At 28.0% G+C, this 17291-nt stretch overlaps 1 protein-coding gene and 1 long non-coding RNA gene across 2 annotated transcripts; one reads left to right on the top strand and one right to left on the bottom strand.

Moving 5' to 3' along the window:
• Nucleotide 1: 1 nt before the first annotated feature.
• Nucleotides 2-4842, top strand: LOC130670954 (uncharacterized). Its single transcript, XR_008990459.1, has 3 exons — nt 2-137; nt 214-736; nt 1836-4842. It is a non-coding gene; the product is annotated as an uncharacterized LOC130670954 (long non-coding RNA).
• On the bottom strand, nt 4749-13091 carry LOC130670952 (synaptic vesicle glycoprotein 2B-like). The gene is made up of 11 exons (XM_057474596.1): nt 12782-13091; nt 12618-12674; nt 12313-12474; nt 10147-10309; nt 9072-9193; nt 8744-8982; nt 6962-7279; nt 6743-6887; nt 6513-6672; nt 5082-5209; nt 4749-4973 (listed from the first exon to the last, which is right to left on the bottom strand). Exons 1-11 carry the CDS (start codon nt 12864-12866, stop codon nt 4888-4890), a joined length of 1665 nt encoding a protein of 554 aa, XP_057330579.1. The 5' UTR covers nt 12867-13091; the 3' UTR covers nt 4749-4887.
• Nucleotides 13092-17291: the final 4200 nt, after the last annotated feature.

Genomic DNA, 17291 nt, shown 5'->3' with positions numbered 1-17291 from the left:
GGTAAGAACAACTGTTATTGCCAAGAGGGAAAGAGTAAACGACATGTTAAAAGTACGTCAGCAAGTTTCGAGACGGGTAATTCTAATTTTGGCCACTTTGTCCGAATTTATATTATACATCTTACCAATCAGTGCAAGTAAGTACCTGCGAGACCTATTTTATACAACTTACTTATATATCTATAATTTAACAAACTAATAAATATTTTTTAGTATCTACAACATAATGCAACTCGTATGTCAATTTATATTTGACATGTGCCGGTTTATTTTCATAAACACGTGACTTTAATTTGTATAGATCATTGATTTCTCAACAAATCAACGATGATTAATGTTGAAAATAAAAATAATTTTTTTCGACGTTAAAAACAATTTTAAAATAAGATAACATTTAATTAATAATTATGAGTGCAATTAAAAATTAGTCAACACATTTAAACCTACCGAGCGTTTTTTCATGTCATGGATAAAAATCTTAGTGGCTAAGAATAAAAAACCTTGCATTGTGTGTGAAGATCAACTGTGCATACTTTTACGTCTTCTGATATATTTTATTGTTTTTCATTAAGCAATGATGCCAGAATTATACCAACGGAAATAATAATTTATTACAATAGTTTTTACTGTTGTTTTATGTACTTAGTAACTTATTTAATTGATTAATGTTATTATTTTATATAATAGGTTAAATGAATAGTAAATATTTATAAAACTGAGTTGACAAGTGAAAAAAGTAATTAATATTATATACAGTACTAAATGTTAAATACAGTACACGGAAAGAATTTTTTGATAAAAATTACTCTGTAATTTCGAGTAATCCTGGGCCGTTGCAAAAAATTGGTATTTTTCGTTTTAAATGTAATATTTTTTGTTCAAATATTAACGTTGCTTGACTATATTTTACTCTACTACTGAGTAATTTTTTAAAAGTCTTATATATAATCGATTATTGTGAATATCTCATCTTAATCTATTAATTTTTACTCCCCAATATACCATTCTTTTAAACCCATTAACTGTTTGATGAAAAACTGTTTATAACTCGAATAAATTTTCTCATCTATGGAAGTAATTTTTACTCTAAACTGTGGGGTAATATTTCAGTAGTCTCCGTTAATCTTCGGTTAATATCGGCTTCAATTAAATGTCTTTTATTTTGCTCGCGACAACTTACATGTTACGCACACAAACGTAGGCTTGGAAAAAAAGACGATCTCTGTATCTCTCTGTAACTTAATATTTGTTTTGAAATTTAAAAAAATTTGTATCTTTTCTTTTTCAACACAATACGACTAATTTTTTTTTTATTCTTTTTCAAAATATTTATTTTAAGTCAAATTTTAAGGCAATTAGATGATTTTTAGTTTTTTTATGGAAATTTCAGACTGTTAATTGTAATTTTTATTGTAATTCAATATAAATTTTATAAATTGAATCATCAACTTTTTATCATAACCTACGAGTAAAAATTGAATTAGAGAGAATTTATTTAGACAGCCGCTAGGTGTAATTTTTACTCGCAATTGTGAGTAAAAATTAATCTGATTGATTTTTACTCACTGAAAGAGTCAAATTTCGTTATTCGAAAGTAAAAAGTCGTAATGGCCCAAGATTACTCGATTTAGAGTAATTTTTAGAATAAATAACATGGCAATATTCATACGAAAATTCTTTCCGTGTATTAACAATTTAAGTTTAAAAATAAGTGCAATAATTGTGAGCTAATAAATGGTTGTTTTGAAAAAAGGCCATTCGACAGCCGAAATGGAAGTAGATTTCTTATTATTTAATCATAAATTATAAATATTAAATTTTTTTTTTCATACTAGGAATGGCAAGGTCGTTTTTAGAATCGACTTTGAGTTTTTGAAGACGATCAAGAATCGATTCTCAACATTCGACTTCTAGATAAATTAGTCCAAGAGCTGGTGACTCTTTAATGAAGTTTTTGATGCACTTCGAAATTTTGTACGGTACTTTCTTAAATTTGAAACAGTGAAAATAGTGACTATTCACTGTTTACTAGTGAAAAATATGTCACTAATTCAAACAGTGGTATACTTTTAACTAGCAATAAGTGACTATTCACTGCCAAATAGTGATTGTCACGTGATTTTCACTAATTCGTTTTTAGAGAGTAATACTTTCAGAAAAATGTATATCAGAAAAACTGTTTGATTTACGATCAGCGTAAAATTAAATGAAATTTAAGTAAATTTTGAAATTTTTTTAAATCAATAATTGGGTCGACGACCTCAGTGATTATGCATGGAATGCTCCATATGCAACTATAATTTCGATTTTACAGCATAATAATTTTTACTCAAAAATCGGTTAAAATCGACTTTCTGTGTCGATTAATCGATTTCAAGAATCGAAATGAACAGAGTCAAAGAGAAATAACTTTAGAATTGTTAGATTTCCAAGGTTAAATAAGACAATGTTTTTATCAGATTTTATTTTGTACCAAACATAGACTCACTGAAACTCGGTCTCCCGGAGACAGAAAGTATGTAAATAAGTATTACTTAACTTCACTATACGTAAGTTACGTATGTTAAAAACATATGAAAGAATGAACGATTTTGAATAACTCGTCATTTAATTACTGAGCTTATCAAAAATAAATACAAATCATTTAATTAATTATTTTTAGTCGTAATCGCTGATTTTCGTGTAGTTTTATTTATTTTTACTATTAAAAAAAATATTTTAAAATTTTTCTGACCTGAACCGGAAGTTTCCAGTTTTATTATATTATTTCGTAAATTATTTTATGAGCTCTACTTTAAAAATTCAAATAACAAGAATAATTATTATTATTACTAATATTATTATTATGAAATATTTGTCAAATAAGGCTTGTTTTTATTTTTAGTCGTTCATTTGAGCCTTGTATTTATCCACAATTTGTGTTACCATAAAATTTATTTGAAATCTTATTAAATTTATAGAAATAAAGTTATGAATACTTATTTCCCGATTTTTAAGAATTTATCAAGTATTCTTTCTTATACCAACAACAATATTTGATTAATAATGAGTAATTGATTATTTTCATATATTGTGACTTATTTAATCGTTAAATAATATGAACAGTCATTAGTGTTTTTGTGAAAAAAAAGTTGTAAACAAAAATAACTTTTTATCGTGATAAAACCATTTTTAATGGTTACAATGCTAATCAATTCTGCTAAAAATAATACAATGATTAATTTTCAAACTGTCGTATAGATAAGTCTGTTGATCGATAATTTATCAATTATTTTATAAGCTTGTTATTTGTTGACGTCTAAAAGCAATAAAGTTATAAATTATAATGGAGGTAATAATTTATAGCTAATTATTGGAATGGAACTAAAAAAAATGAACATCTGTGACCTCACACCATTGACTTTCTTTTTCATAATTAGCTATTAATCTATTCTAAAATAACCCCAAATAAACTGTAAACATATAGTTGGATTAGCGAGAGTTTGCGCTTCGGTTTTTTACCCCCACCGTCAAGACGCAATATCTTAGGTATTAAATTTAGATGGTGGGGGTCAAAACCGAAAATATCCGAAACGCAAACTTTCGCTAATCCAACTATAATAGTTATTTTCGATACGTATGCGGAACGGTAGGGATTCTGACGGCTTGAAGTGAAGTCACGAGTTTGAGGCTATGGTCGCTTTCTTATCAAGACCGGATATAGTACGAGGTCTTGATGAGAACGTATCCATAACCTCAAACGCGTGCCTGCACTTCAAGTCTGTCAGGGTTCCTACCTTTGAGCATAAAGTATCGAACAAAATTTTTTGTCATATCAACGGCGGAAGTTGAATTTGAGAGAGAACCAGTAAAAAATGTTTTAAGTCGTGTAGGAATGTAGAGATAAATAGAGAGAGAGAAGTTACTTTTCGATACAAACTCGAGGAAAGTTAACCAAACTATAGATTGCCAGAAATCGTATAGTTCGCGCCCTCTGCATGTTGCTTGAAAATTCAACTTTCGCGTTTGATCTGACAAAAAAATAATTTTTTGTAATACCAACCGCGGAAGTTAGATTTTCGAGCTATACTTTGCCGGGGTAAAGTATGTGATTCCCGACCAACTATAGTTTAGTCACTTTTTCTCGCACACGTTTAGATAACTAACTCCTCGCTCTCTATGTATCTCTACATTCGCACACGTCCATTTAAAAATGCTACAGTTCATAAGAATTTCTTTTACTTTCACAATCGATCGCTAGCCCTGTTTAGAAAACCTCATAGAATCCAATAGATTCTCATAAGTTCCCATAGAAATTTTATAAGAATGAATGAGTTCTATGAAAAGTGTTATAGCTAAGGGCCTTATACTTACAGCTATAGTCATCCCAACCAAAGCTTGGGATTTTTTTCACACTACGGTTTCTTCCCCCACCCTTTAAATGCTAGTTTCAGTGGTTTGCACATGCGCACATTCGAAGGCGCATGCGCTTATTCTAATATCATGGTGGTAGGGGAAAGAACTGGTGGTGAAAAAATCCCAAGCTTTTATCGGGACGACTATAGAAGGTTCTATTTGTAATTTTACTCAGGAAAATAAGACACTTAATTCATGCAATCAATTTTTATTATTTTTACACATCCAATAATTCATGCAAATGAGTATAAAGTTTTATGAAAAATTTGTTAAAAATGTATACTTGATTGACTTTAAATAAAAACATTTAAAATAAATAAAAATAGTAAATTCTTTATTGTCAAATAGTTTTTTATGATTTGAAATCATTTAAAAATATGATAACGCCTTAATTATAAATAAAATCACAAATCTGTCAACAATCTTCAACCTATCAAATATTTTCTTGATGTCGTGAATAATAAATCTTAATGACAAATAAAAAAACTTGTATTATGTTTGAGGATCAACTTCGCATACTTTTTTGTTTGACGTATCTGGTTTCTGATTAGGTAAAAAAAACGCCAGAATACCACCGACTGAAATTATAATTATATAGTTTTACATGTTATTTTCACTGTAAGTATATGACATTTTACCTAATTAATTATATTATTTCTCTTTATATATATAAGTTATTGACTTACCTATGAGTTGACAAGTAAGGAAAATAATTAATATCATACAGTAGTTATCTATAAGATAACTGAATGTTGTGTTACCAATAATGGCACCACCTCGTGCACAAAGTGAGCCAAGTGCAGCTGCTGTTGCTCTATGAAAAATTTTAATTACTAGATTAATTTATTAACTTTTCGTACTGATTTAATGTCTATTAAATTGGAATTATTTTTAAAATACTAATGAGGTATTGATAGTGCAGGTCAAATATTTAATCGTAAGGAAGAAATATTAACAAATGGCTTCTGTGATTTATTAAACTATTACAGAAGAAAAATTTCATTAATTTATTGGGTGCTCTGAAATATTTAACATGAAAAATTTTCATCTATGAACTTTTTTGAAATTCTAATAAGAACATTAATAAAAAAAAACGATGTTGACAAATGATATGAACAGTTTATGAAGTAAATAAATGAATACATTATTAGGGGAGAGAAAGGCAAGACGACTCCCGTAAGGATTTTATTAGTTTATCATAAAACTAGCCGGCAACTTTTATCACGATCGACCAGAAATAAATTATCATAATTTATTTAATAACTCTCGACAGTTTAAAAAAAGAGGGTTAGGGGCATGTCGGCCTTAAGGCCTTAAGAATTCTTAAGACAATAAAAAAAAATTTTTCTGATTTTTGTCGGACTTTCTCCGAAAATAAATATAAGTAGTAAAATATATTGGAGCTAAATACCGCACACATATACATGTGTTTTGAACGTGTACTTGGCGCGAGACACTACCATGTCTCCTGATTTTTTATTTTCCTATTTTTCGAGTTCCCGATTTTCAAAATATATACGATAAAGCATTCGGCGCGATACCGAATTGGTCTGGGTTCGATTCCCAGATCGGGCTATCTATATTTTTCTCAATTTATCTATAAATTGTCTTATTGAGAAGGTTTGCATGTTTAGGTTTCCACTATATTTAAATGGTAAAGGAAATGTAATACAACTGCTAGGCTAATAAGCAAAAATTAATTATACGATTTTTGTCAGGGGTTCATATTGTCCCAGTCAGTGGACTTATTTTGGTAAACGATTCACCCTCTACTAAAAATGAAAGGGATTTTTTAAAAATAATATTTTATAATAGCCCTCTTCTCATAGAACTCATTCATTTTTATAAAATCTCTATGGGAATTTATGAGAATCTATTGGATTCTATGAGATTTTCTAAACAGGGAGGGTTACCATATAATAAGGTGTCGTCTTGTCCTTCTTCCCTATCCAAAAATTCCCATAGAATCCACTCAACTGCGACAAAAACCGCATAGAAACCAATACAGTCTATAGGATTCTATGCGGTTTTTGTCGCAGTTGAGTGGATTCTAAGGGAATTTTTGGATAGGGTTAGTAAAGAAGATATCTTTACTGAAATACATATAATTTAATTACCTTAGTTTAGTAGGAAATATTTCAACAACAACACAACAAATAACAGTGGAGCATATAGAAATAAGTGCTTGAAAAATGGAAGATAGTATAAGATTTTCTGTCGATGAACGTACGAAAAATAAACCAATCGTTGAACCGGCACAAATACCCATTCCGACCACTAAAACAAAGTGCATTATTAAAACAAAAATATCATAATTACTCAGTTAAATAAAAAAACGAATAATTACTTAATGAAATCTTGAATCCGATTCGATTAACGAAAATTGGAAAAAGCACAGCGATTGGAATAGAGGCAGCGCCTAATGTTAAAGAGTGTATATAAACTTGAGTATTTATTTCTGTACGACAATCTGGCATTTCTGCACTTTCATTCTGAAATAATAAGCTGCTGAAATTATATAGAATAGGTGAATAATGTTTGACAATTGCAATATTAAAACACTCACTAAAGTTGTGTTTTTGAATGTACTGTCGGAAACACGACATACACTTGCGTGCTCATTAGGATAAACCAATTCAAAGGCAGCAAATCTGTCAAATAACTCTGGGAACCACATCATTAATGTAAACATTGATGAAAAGATAGAAAACATTATTGTACAAACGAGCAATGTACGTCCAAGAAACGGCGGCCTTAAAAGAGCTCCAGTTTGTTGAAAAAGCATTTTTCTTATTTGAGAAAGTTTACTTTCATTTTGCTGTTCTTCAGCTTTTGGATTTATTAATTGAGAGATCGATGATATTCCATTACCATTGAGCTCAGTCTACATAATAATAATTTGTGAATTAATTTTGTACGGCGACCGTCTTTTTCTTCTCATGCAATAATTTCTTGCGACAAAATTTCTCAGCAATAATTTCTCAAGGCATATTTTCTCACCATAAATATGGTGAAATTATATATAAATTTTTTATAGCGCACAGTAAAAAATATTGTGTTAAAATCAACACAATCTGTGTGTTAGAAACGGTCCACACAATTTTTGTGTTATTTTTCAACACAGACTATTTGTGTTGAATTTCAACACAAAATTTGTGTTAAAATTTCAACACTTTTTTTGTGTTGATGTTAAAGTAACACTTAATAAATGTTGATAATATCGATTTTCATACTAAGTAACACTTTTAAAGTGTTGAAGAGTAAATCGATTAAAAATTTTAAAGTAACACAGAGAATTGTGTTGATTTGACGCAAAAAAATCAACACAAAAATTTTAACACGGACCGTTTTTAACACAAATACACAATATTTTTTACTGTGCGAGAAATTTTTGTGTCGGATCAATTTTTGTTTGAGTAATTAATGCTGAGAAATATTTGCATGAGAAATTATTCCGGATTTATAAAGGCAGGGAGCCATTTTGTACTTATTGTAAAAGTAATCACTTTGAAAATCCTTTTAAATATTTAAAAACATTTATTTTCTATTCGATCATCGATAAACAATTTTTAGAAGAAGTAGAACAATTTTCGAAAATAAGATTATTTTTCTTTAATTTGCGATGGAATGACTCGAAAATTTTTTAAGTTAATTTAGGGTAAATTAAAAAGCTAACTTATAATTTTTTAAATTTTAAAAAATAACTTGTATTAAGGGTGTAGTCTAGTTGGCTTTTTTTGAAAAATCCTTTTTGTTTTTTTTACATTTTTTTAATGTATATGTATCCAAGCATATTGCGCCATATTTTTATGGAGATCCGAGCAGTGTAAGTGTATTTTTCTGAATCTAAAGGTCAACAAACACGATTTTACGCGTATCGAATATGTGAACCGCCACACCCTGATTCAGAAATCTAATTTGGAATAATTCAATCCATGCTAAAGTTTATATCTATATATAGCCAATTTTGCCAACTTTGAATTGTTTCGGATCGTGTTTGAATTATTTCAAATTAGATTTCTGAATCAGGGCAGCTTGGACACATCAAGAGAGAGAGCAGAACGGAAGAAAGAAGGCCAAATTCTTCTACTTTGTACGGTGCAGGCATCGCAGATTTAATTTTGGTAAGATTTTTTTTTTTTATTTAAAACAACTTTAAACGCGTTTATCTTGAAACTACGTTTTTGCCGACGCTAATCACGATTTCTCCGGAACCCGTGGGCTGATCTTTCGGAAATTTTAACCACATATTCTACACATAAGTACTTTCTGAAGTGGCAAAATGAACTCAAAACCACTTAAATGAATTTTTTATTGTCACTTCTACCCCTTCAAATATTGTACTTACAAGATATTCCTCTGAAGATTTTCCGGTATTTTCTCGATACATTCTAGAAAGTACAAAAAATAATTCTTCATCTTTTCCAAACTCTGATAAATACTTTGGTGTTTCGGGTAAAAATAATAGCCATATAGCAGTAATCAAAGATGGAATTGAGCAAATCACATTAAAAAGATTCCATGAATGAAAGAAAAACCCACCGAAATCAGCACTTATATTCAAAGGAATAATCATCCATGCAAAAACTGTTGTGAAAGAAAAAGAAAAATCATACTTTAAATATAAAATAATTCAATTTAAGCAAATATTTGTTTTTAATTAATTTGTAAATTACGTGAAGCAACGAAAATGCCTGAAATAGTAGGTATTTCCATTGTTGATAATACTTTTTTTCTATATATCGCTGGTTGAAATTCACCCACGTATGTATAGAGAGTTGCCATTTCCCCACCCAATCTGGAATATTGATAATAAACTAAAAGATTGCTACTATCCCGTATGAAAAAACAATATATGGTTAAAATATATAAAATCATATATGATTGCAACAAAAAAATATATCATATATTATATTGTATATTATAAAAAATCATATAGAGATTTTGGCCTATTTAATATAAAATTATATACAGTAGTAAATATATGTATTCCATATATGTAACTTATATGTTTTTTATATTAAGCTATATATACATTTACATTTATCTTATAATATATTGTATTGATATATTTCCTTTTATATTCAAAAAATATATAATTTTTATATGAAATGAAATATATGGTAGCATATAATTTATATTATATATGGCACCATATATTTTCTTTGTTATATTTAAGCATATATTTTATTCGGTGTATGTATATGTATATGGGTATATATATTCGCATCAAATTAACTAATTTTGGACATTTTAACTGCAATTTAAAGAGTATATAAAAATTTATATCTAATTTAATTGGAGTTGGTCATACGAATAAGAAACTTTTTTTTTCCATACACAATATAAATATATGTTTTTATATATGATCAGAATATATTTTTCGTATATGATAAAAATATATATTTTTATGTATGATAAAAATATCGTTTTCGTATATGACAAGAATATATATTTTCATATATGATAAAAATATATTTTTTGTATATGATTGACATATATATTTTATATATGCTAAACATATACGGACTCGTATATGATGAATACTATATTTTTTAATATAAAAAAAAATATATCAGAAAATATAGTTAAATTGGCCAAATATATTTTCTGATATTTATCATATATTTTGACCATATATGTTATTTTCATACGGGATACTTTAAATAGTTATTTAAAGTTTCATATTAAATTTCGTTTTCACGAAATAAAAAAAAAAAAAAAATCAATTGTAAATATAATGAAACTCACGCAAATCCAATGATAGTTTTTGAGACGAATACACCCCAGTAATTGGGTATCAGTGAAACAAGACACTCAAAGCCTGCTTGAAGAAATAAGCATCTTAATAAAGTATGTCTCCGACCCATTGTATCAGCAAGACAACCCCAAAAATAAGCACCGCATAGCATACCTAAAAATTCATTTCTTTTTATCAACAAAACAGTTATAGCTGTTATTTTGTTATCAAACTTATAAATATGTTTTTTGCAAGTTTGTTGACATAAAAAAGAATTAATATAGAATTTGCATTTTAAAAAATAAATTATTATTTTAACTATTCATAGATAACAAGCTAGTAAAATAATTACGTAAGATATTTTTTTCATCATTACAATAAGTCGTAGAATGAAAGAAATAAATTTGTAATTAAAACATTATTCATAATGATTCATTAGATTATTATGATTATCATTAAAATTATTGTGTTTTTCCACTTTTTCTTACAACCAAACGAAAAATAAAAAAAAAAACCTGCAAACCGCCTGAGCCTGTGGGCTAGCCTCAAAAATTTTCGGCTATTTTCAAGCTCTTGAGCTCGAAAATACTATTGTTAATACATTTTTGAGCTTTTCAATCTCGAAAATAGTGATGTCACATCTTCTCTTGCGGAAATTCAAGCAATGAATATTAACAAAAAAAAAACAATGAAGTAAATCGATGTTTTTTTAACTTCCCGATAAGAAAACCGAAGAATTTCTAAAAATTCGGGAAATTTTTTTTTTTTAAACAGATTTTCAAAAATCGAGTTTTCATGAGATTTCGACGTTTTGAGGTCCTATTGGGATGCTATTCTTTCAGAATGATGGTTGTGTGTGTGTGTGTGTGTGTGTGTATGTGTGTGTGTGTGTGTGTGTGTGTGTGTGTGTGTGTGTGTGTGTGTGTGTGTGTGTGTGGGTGCGTGTGAACCTTTTATAACTTTTGAACTAATTAACCGATTCAAATCGTTTTTGCGGCAATCGGAAGAGTTTGTTGGCCGTCAACTTTCCTTAAACTTTCGATCATTTTATCGAGTAGACACGATGATCTGAGTTGAAACTCATTTCAATCACTTACGTTATCTTCTACCTAAATACATTGATTTCATTGAACGCAATCGTGAATAAAAATTTTAAGAAAACTTGTTTATTAATTATTTTCGATGTTTTGAATTTTCCAAGTTTAATAAAAAACATTTCTGTTTTTTAACTTGAAAAAGGCATTTGACGCAGATTTTTGACCTCTAACACTAAAAAAAATTTGAAATATTTGATAAATAATACTAATAATATCTTTTGAAATAACGAACCAACTACGATGTTTAAGATGACATTCGACGCAGTTTTTTAACCACTAACGTTAGAAAAAAACTGTCATCAGTTAGTTCGACAATTTGGATTTTATTAGAAAAAAACATTATTTTTAAATTCTTTTGACGATTTCTTTCGAACAAATGAACCGCTTTTGATGGCTGGGTTGGCATTCGGCACAGCTTATAAAGTTCTAGAGCTGATTAGGTTTTTGAATCAATCCATCGAGTACATTACAAGCTATCCGGAAAAAACATTTTTGAAAAAATTTGATTTTGTGAATAGATTCATATTTTTGGGTCTTGTATGAAAAAACTGAGAATTTTTATTCTTGTCTCTGAACTGCTAGGTAGTCTGTAAGAGTCAAATAAGCCCGAGAAAGCAACTGTCAGTAAAGTTTTTTCCTACAAGGCTCCAAAATACTTTTTTAAAGATGCTGATAATTTTTATTCTTGTCTCTGAGCTGCTAGGTGGTCTGTTTTTTTCTACAAGGCTCTTATTTACGTTTTCGTACGTCATCTACGTCTTTAATACGTTTTTACGGCCATTTACGTCTTCAAAGGTTGAATTTACGTTTTCAACGTCTACTACGTTAAATCTACGATTTAAATTTCGACTCGGGTATCTCTGAATATAACGTACCAATTATGCTAAATTTCTTACAAATTGTTGGAATTAATGGTCCGTAGGTCAGAATAGTTTCGTAGGACCTCAAAACATCGAGATCTGTTGAAAACTCGGTTCTCGAAAATCGGACCGCAATCAATAACTTCCCTTTTTTTGTAAATTTGAAATTTTCTTAGCGGGAAGTTCAAAAAAAAGAAAATAATTCCAATTAAAAAATTACCAAATAGAAAGCCAGTATTGAGTTGACCTTTGTCGACAGTAGACATTTTAAAATCACATGCTGCCGATGGTAGAATGAATCCTAATGCAGTTATTCCAATCGCAGTATTCATACTTGTTAATCCGCTTACTATTATTATTTTGTAGTTGAACTTGCCGAAGCCTGGACGTTAGATAAACAAAAAAAAATTATATCACATTAACACTTCACATGTAAATTGTGACCATTTATCCAATTTCATAAAATAAATCCACAATTATTATTTATCTTTATCTTCATCATCGTTGTCTCAGTCAAATATTCACCTGCAACATTAACCGCCTGCTGCGTATTAATTTCTGCCGGCGATTGTTCATCAGGATCTGGAAAAAAAATAGTTATTTTTCTATTTGAATAAAAAAAAAATTTTTTTAATTTTCCGATTTTATTAATAATATTTGAATATAAAAATCACATAAATTTAATGTACCTGATTTTTCAGCAAAATTGATGGAATTTTTGTCATTATTAACAACATCTGATTGACAATTATTCTCTACATCTTTGTTTCCCATATTTAAATACGTCTCGATTGTTTTGTTGATTCTAAGACAACTGATCGCGCATCGTCTTCCGAGTGAGAGGCATCTTGATCACGAGTAGTGATAATCGCCGACTGGTCCATCAATTATCTTGTTACTTATGCCTTGCGTAGCCAATAAACTTATATTCCCACAAATTAATTATCCTATTACCGACTTTTACGTCATACCATTGATAAAATTTATCGTTTGCATTAAACCACATTTTTTAATCTTTTTAATTTTCTTAAAAATTAATAATACTTTTAATTATTTAGTATACTAATTAAATAAACTAAAAAGTTATTTTAAAAATATATTTTTTACTATACATTAGGAAAAGTTATATTTTTCAGTTATATTGTTCTTATATTTTTTTCAGTAAAAAGTGCTGAATTCCGATGACACGTGGACTTGAAATACAAAAGTTACTCGAGTTGGCAGAGTTAATTGTCTGGCTTTGAAATACAATAACTATTTTTATCTTTAAAATATGCCAAGTGCATGTTTCTATCAGTACTTCGTCTTTAAGTATTATTATTATTATTATTATTATTATTATTATTATTATTATTATTATTGTTATTATTCTTTTGTTTGAAAGGAATACGGCTTTACTGATCTGCTTAATCTAATAATTAATTAACTGGTCGTAAATTAGATTCACTAAAATAAAATTATTATTATTATTATTATTATTATTATTATTATTATTATTATTATTATTATTTATTTATTTATTTATTTAATTGACGATAAAGTCGAAACTTCTTGCAGCCATCCACAATAATGTAGTGATTACAAAGTATAGTACACAAATTTAAAATATAATGTAATTAACTTAACGATTTTTTACATACTAACAATATGACACTCAATCGTTAATACAGTACTTACAATATAAACATTAAATTTATCCTAAGATGCATTTAAACTAAAAAAAATCGGTCTATCGGTTGACCCTGCGGGCCAGCCCTAAAACTTCCCGCTATTTTCGAGCTCCGTGAGCTCGAACACATTGTTGTGAATACATTGTCGAGCTTTTGACCGATTGAGACGGTTGAGGTGGAAATCGATGTATTTTATTGAGTTCTAAAGCTGATCAGATTTTTGAATCGATTTATCTAGTCATTTTTGAGAAATTTCAAAAATACTAAAAAAAATTGTTTTTTAATTCTTTCGACAACGGTTTCTCTAGAACGAATGAACCGATTTTGATGATTGAGGTGGCATTCGACGCGGCTTATAAAGTTTTAGAGCCCAGTTGATTTTGGAATTAATCCATCGAGCACATTACAAGTTATCCAAAAAAAACATTTTAAAAAAAATTTTATTTTTGGAATATCTCTGAACGAGCTCTACCAATCAAGCTCAATTTTTCTCAGCTTTTAGATATTGACAAGCCGCGTCGAATGCCACCTTGAGGATCAAAATCGGTTTATCCGTTTAAAAGTTATAGATATTTTACATACGTACGTACATACATACATACATACACTCGGACATCATCTTGAAATTAGTCAGAATAGCTTCCTAGAATCTCAAAACGTCAAGATCTCTTAGAAATTCGATTTTCGAAAATCGGACCGAAACCAATAACTTTCCGAATTTTTGAAAATTTACAATTTTCTTAGCGGGAAGTTAAAAATATTCATAAAAAATTATTGATTAAAGATAAATTTCTTGCACTACAAAAATATTTATTAATATTTAATAAATTATTAATTTGACGCAATTTGACGTATTTAAAGATATAACCTAATAAAGTAGTTTTTGTACGTTATATAAAATATGGCCGTGCGGCAACACTTACTACTATCTCTGTTAGTCTCTCGCTAATATATACAACTGTACATATGATTATATGCATCCATCTATCGATAATATTCGCCACAGAAATATTTATCAACTATCAATAAATATTATTAGGTGGGAACAAATATTTATTCAAGTCAAAGAAGGCTTTGTTAATATTACTAACATTTATTGAGATAAAATAACAATTGACTTAATTGTAATAAATATTTATTTGTCTCAAAGAAGCTTCTAACGTTTTAATAAATTTGGTTTATTACTATCAAATAAATCCTTCTATTTTTGTCATAAAAATTACAAAAAATTTTAATTTAGCTAATATAATTTTTTCATATGAAATTTTCATTTTTTTCCGTCCGGAAAACTGCAATTCTTATAAAAATGTTAGTAATGTTCGATAGTAAATAATTATTTTCCGACAATACTTTATTGTTAACGTAATATTATTTTTTTTCCAATCTATTATCTTCTGATTGTTATTTTATTTCCTTTTTTTTCATTTTATTTCTTATGGAAGATTTTATCTCTACTCACTACTGTAGTAAAACGACAATAGAACTGTAAACTCTATTGGTTTTCTTCCTTCCCACTGAAAATAAAGTTGATAGGACGATTTCCGCACTTCCTCTATTTTTCTTCCCAGGTCATTTATAATTTTCTATCAGTTTTCTCTACAACTAAATAAATTTCATCAAGCATTAGATAAATATTGAATTTATTCAAAAATTAATTCACCATTAGTACATTTTAAATTACTTTGTTCTGAAAAAAAAAAAGTAAATAAATAAAAATGTATCAATTTATACGTAATTTAATGCATTTAAACTTCATGAATAGATATGAGTTCAACATGGGACTTTCCCCTTCGTAATGACTATTGGAAAAATTTTATAAGGGGTGTAAATTGAGAGTAAGTTGACTCGATATCTTCCAATAAGAATTAGCCTTGAGCCAATATTGCACAAAGATTGATAGTATTGAGTTAAGGTTTCATCTCGTTAAAAAAAGTAAGTCATGCTTATAATCATTATATATACAAACATGTACGATGTACATGCATATATATTAGGGTGATCCAAAAAATAACAAATTTTTTTTTTTCTCGGAAACAGGTTCAAAAGTTTCAATTGGATAAAAAAAGACGCCTGTGAAAATTAGAGCTCTTAATATTAACATTAAGAAGTTCCTCATCGCACTTTTCTATTTTCCGTAAGAATAACATGGAAAAAATTTTTTTTACGTCTTCTGATTTTTATAAGTAGCTAACGATGCGTCAAAGGAATAATTGGTAGGTATATTTTTGTAGGTAATTGAATGCTCTACAAAAAAAGTTTCTTATCATTTTTTGATAAATCTATTTGTTCAAAAGTTATTTGAGGTTGAAGTCAAATTCATATTAAATTTTGAAATCTTTTTACTTTTCCGGCGAAACTATCAGACCTATTACAAAATATCATGGGACCTTTTTTGTAGACAATTTTATTCCCTAGAAGTTATTTTCAATAAAGTTTTTCCGAATTCCGCATTTTTTTCTAGTTATTTTTATTTTAATGTCAAGCTTTTAAAATCGATCAGAAGACTATTTTTTTTATGAGCATGACATTAAAATGAAAATAACTAGAAAACAATGCGGAATTCAAAAAAACTTTATTTGATATAACTTCTAGGGAATAAAATTGTCTACAAAAAAGGTCTCATGATATTTTGTAATAGGTCTGATGGTTTCGCCGGAAAAGTAAAAAAATCTCAAAATTTAAAATGAATTTGACTTCAACCTCAAATAACTTTTGAACAAATAGATTTATCAAAAAATGATAAGAAACTTTTTTTGTAGAGCATTCAATTCCCTACAAAAATATACCTAATAATTATTCCTATAACGCATCTTTAGCTACTTATAAAAATCAGAAGGCGTAAAAAAAATTTTTTCCATGTTATTCTTATGGAAAATAGAAAAGTGCGATGAGGAACCTCTTAATTTTAATATTAAGAGCTCTAATTTTCACAGGCGTCTTCTTTTATCTAAATGAAACTTTTGAACCTGTTTCCAAGAAAAAAAAAATTTGTTATTTTTTGGATCACCCCAATATATATAAAATATAACAAATAAAAAAAATTTACATCAGTAATTCCAAAAATCAGTTTTATACCTCGATCTATTATTTGTTATGCAATAAAAAATTTTTGTAAAAAAAAACATGTAAACAAACAAATTTCAAGTAATAAAACAATTTATTAACTGATCTATTTTTTCTGTTGCATTTATTACTAATTTAAAAATAAAATGGTTTTAATAAAAAGGGCAGGTTAAGAGCCATACAATTATTTTATTAATATTTACATTTCTTTGCTTATAATTTAAATTATTTTGTTCAAACATAAAAAAAAAAAAAAACTATTAGAGACATGAATAATTATTGTTATTGTAAATTTAATTTATCTGGCATTTAACTTTATTTTTCTTAGACTTCAATTGATGATTAATTCAATTTTTCCTCATCATGTAATTACGTTATCTTTTAAATTGAATAATTATTATTTGTTTTTAAAAAAATATAGTATTATCCTCATGTTCAAATATATATGACGTTCATCTATCTCAAG

Source organism: Microplitis mediator, chromosome 7 (genome assembly GCF_029852145.1).
Source record: "Microplitis mediator isolate UGA2020A chromosome 7, iyMicMedi2.1, whole genome shotgun sequence".
Taxonomy (NCBI): domain Eukaryota; kingdom Metazoa; phylum Arthropoda; class Insecta; order Hymenoptera; family Braconidae; genus Microplitis; species Microplitis mediator.
This window is presented reverse-complemented; position numbering and strand designations above follow the sequence as displayed.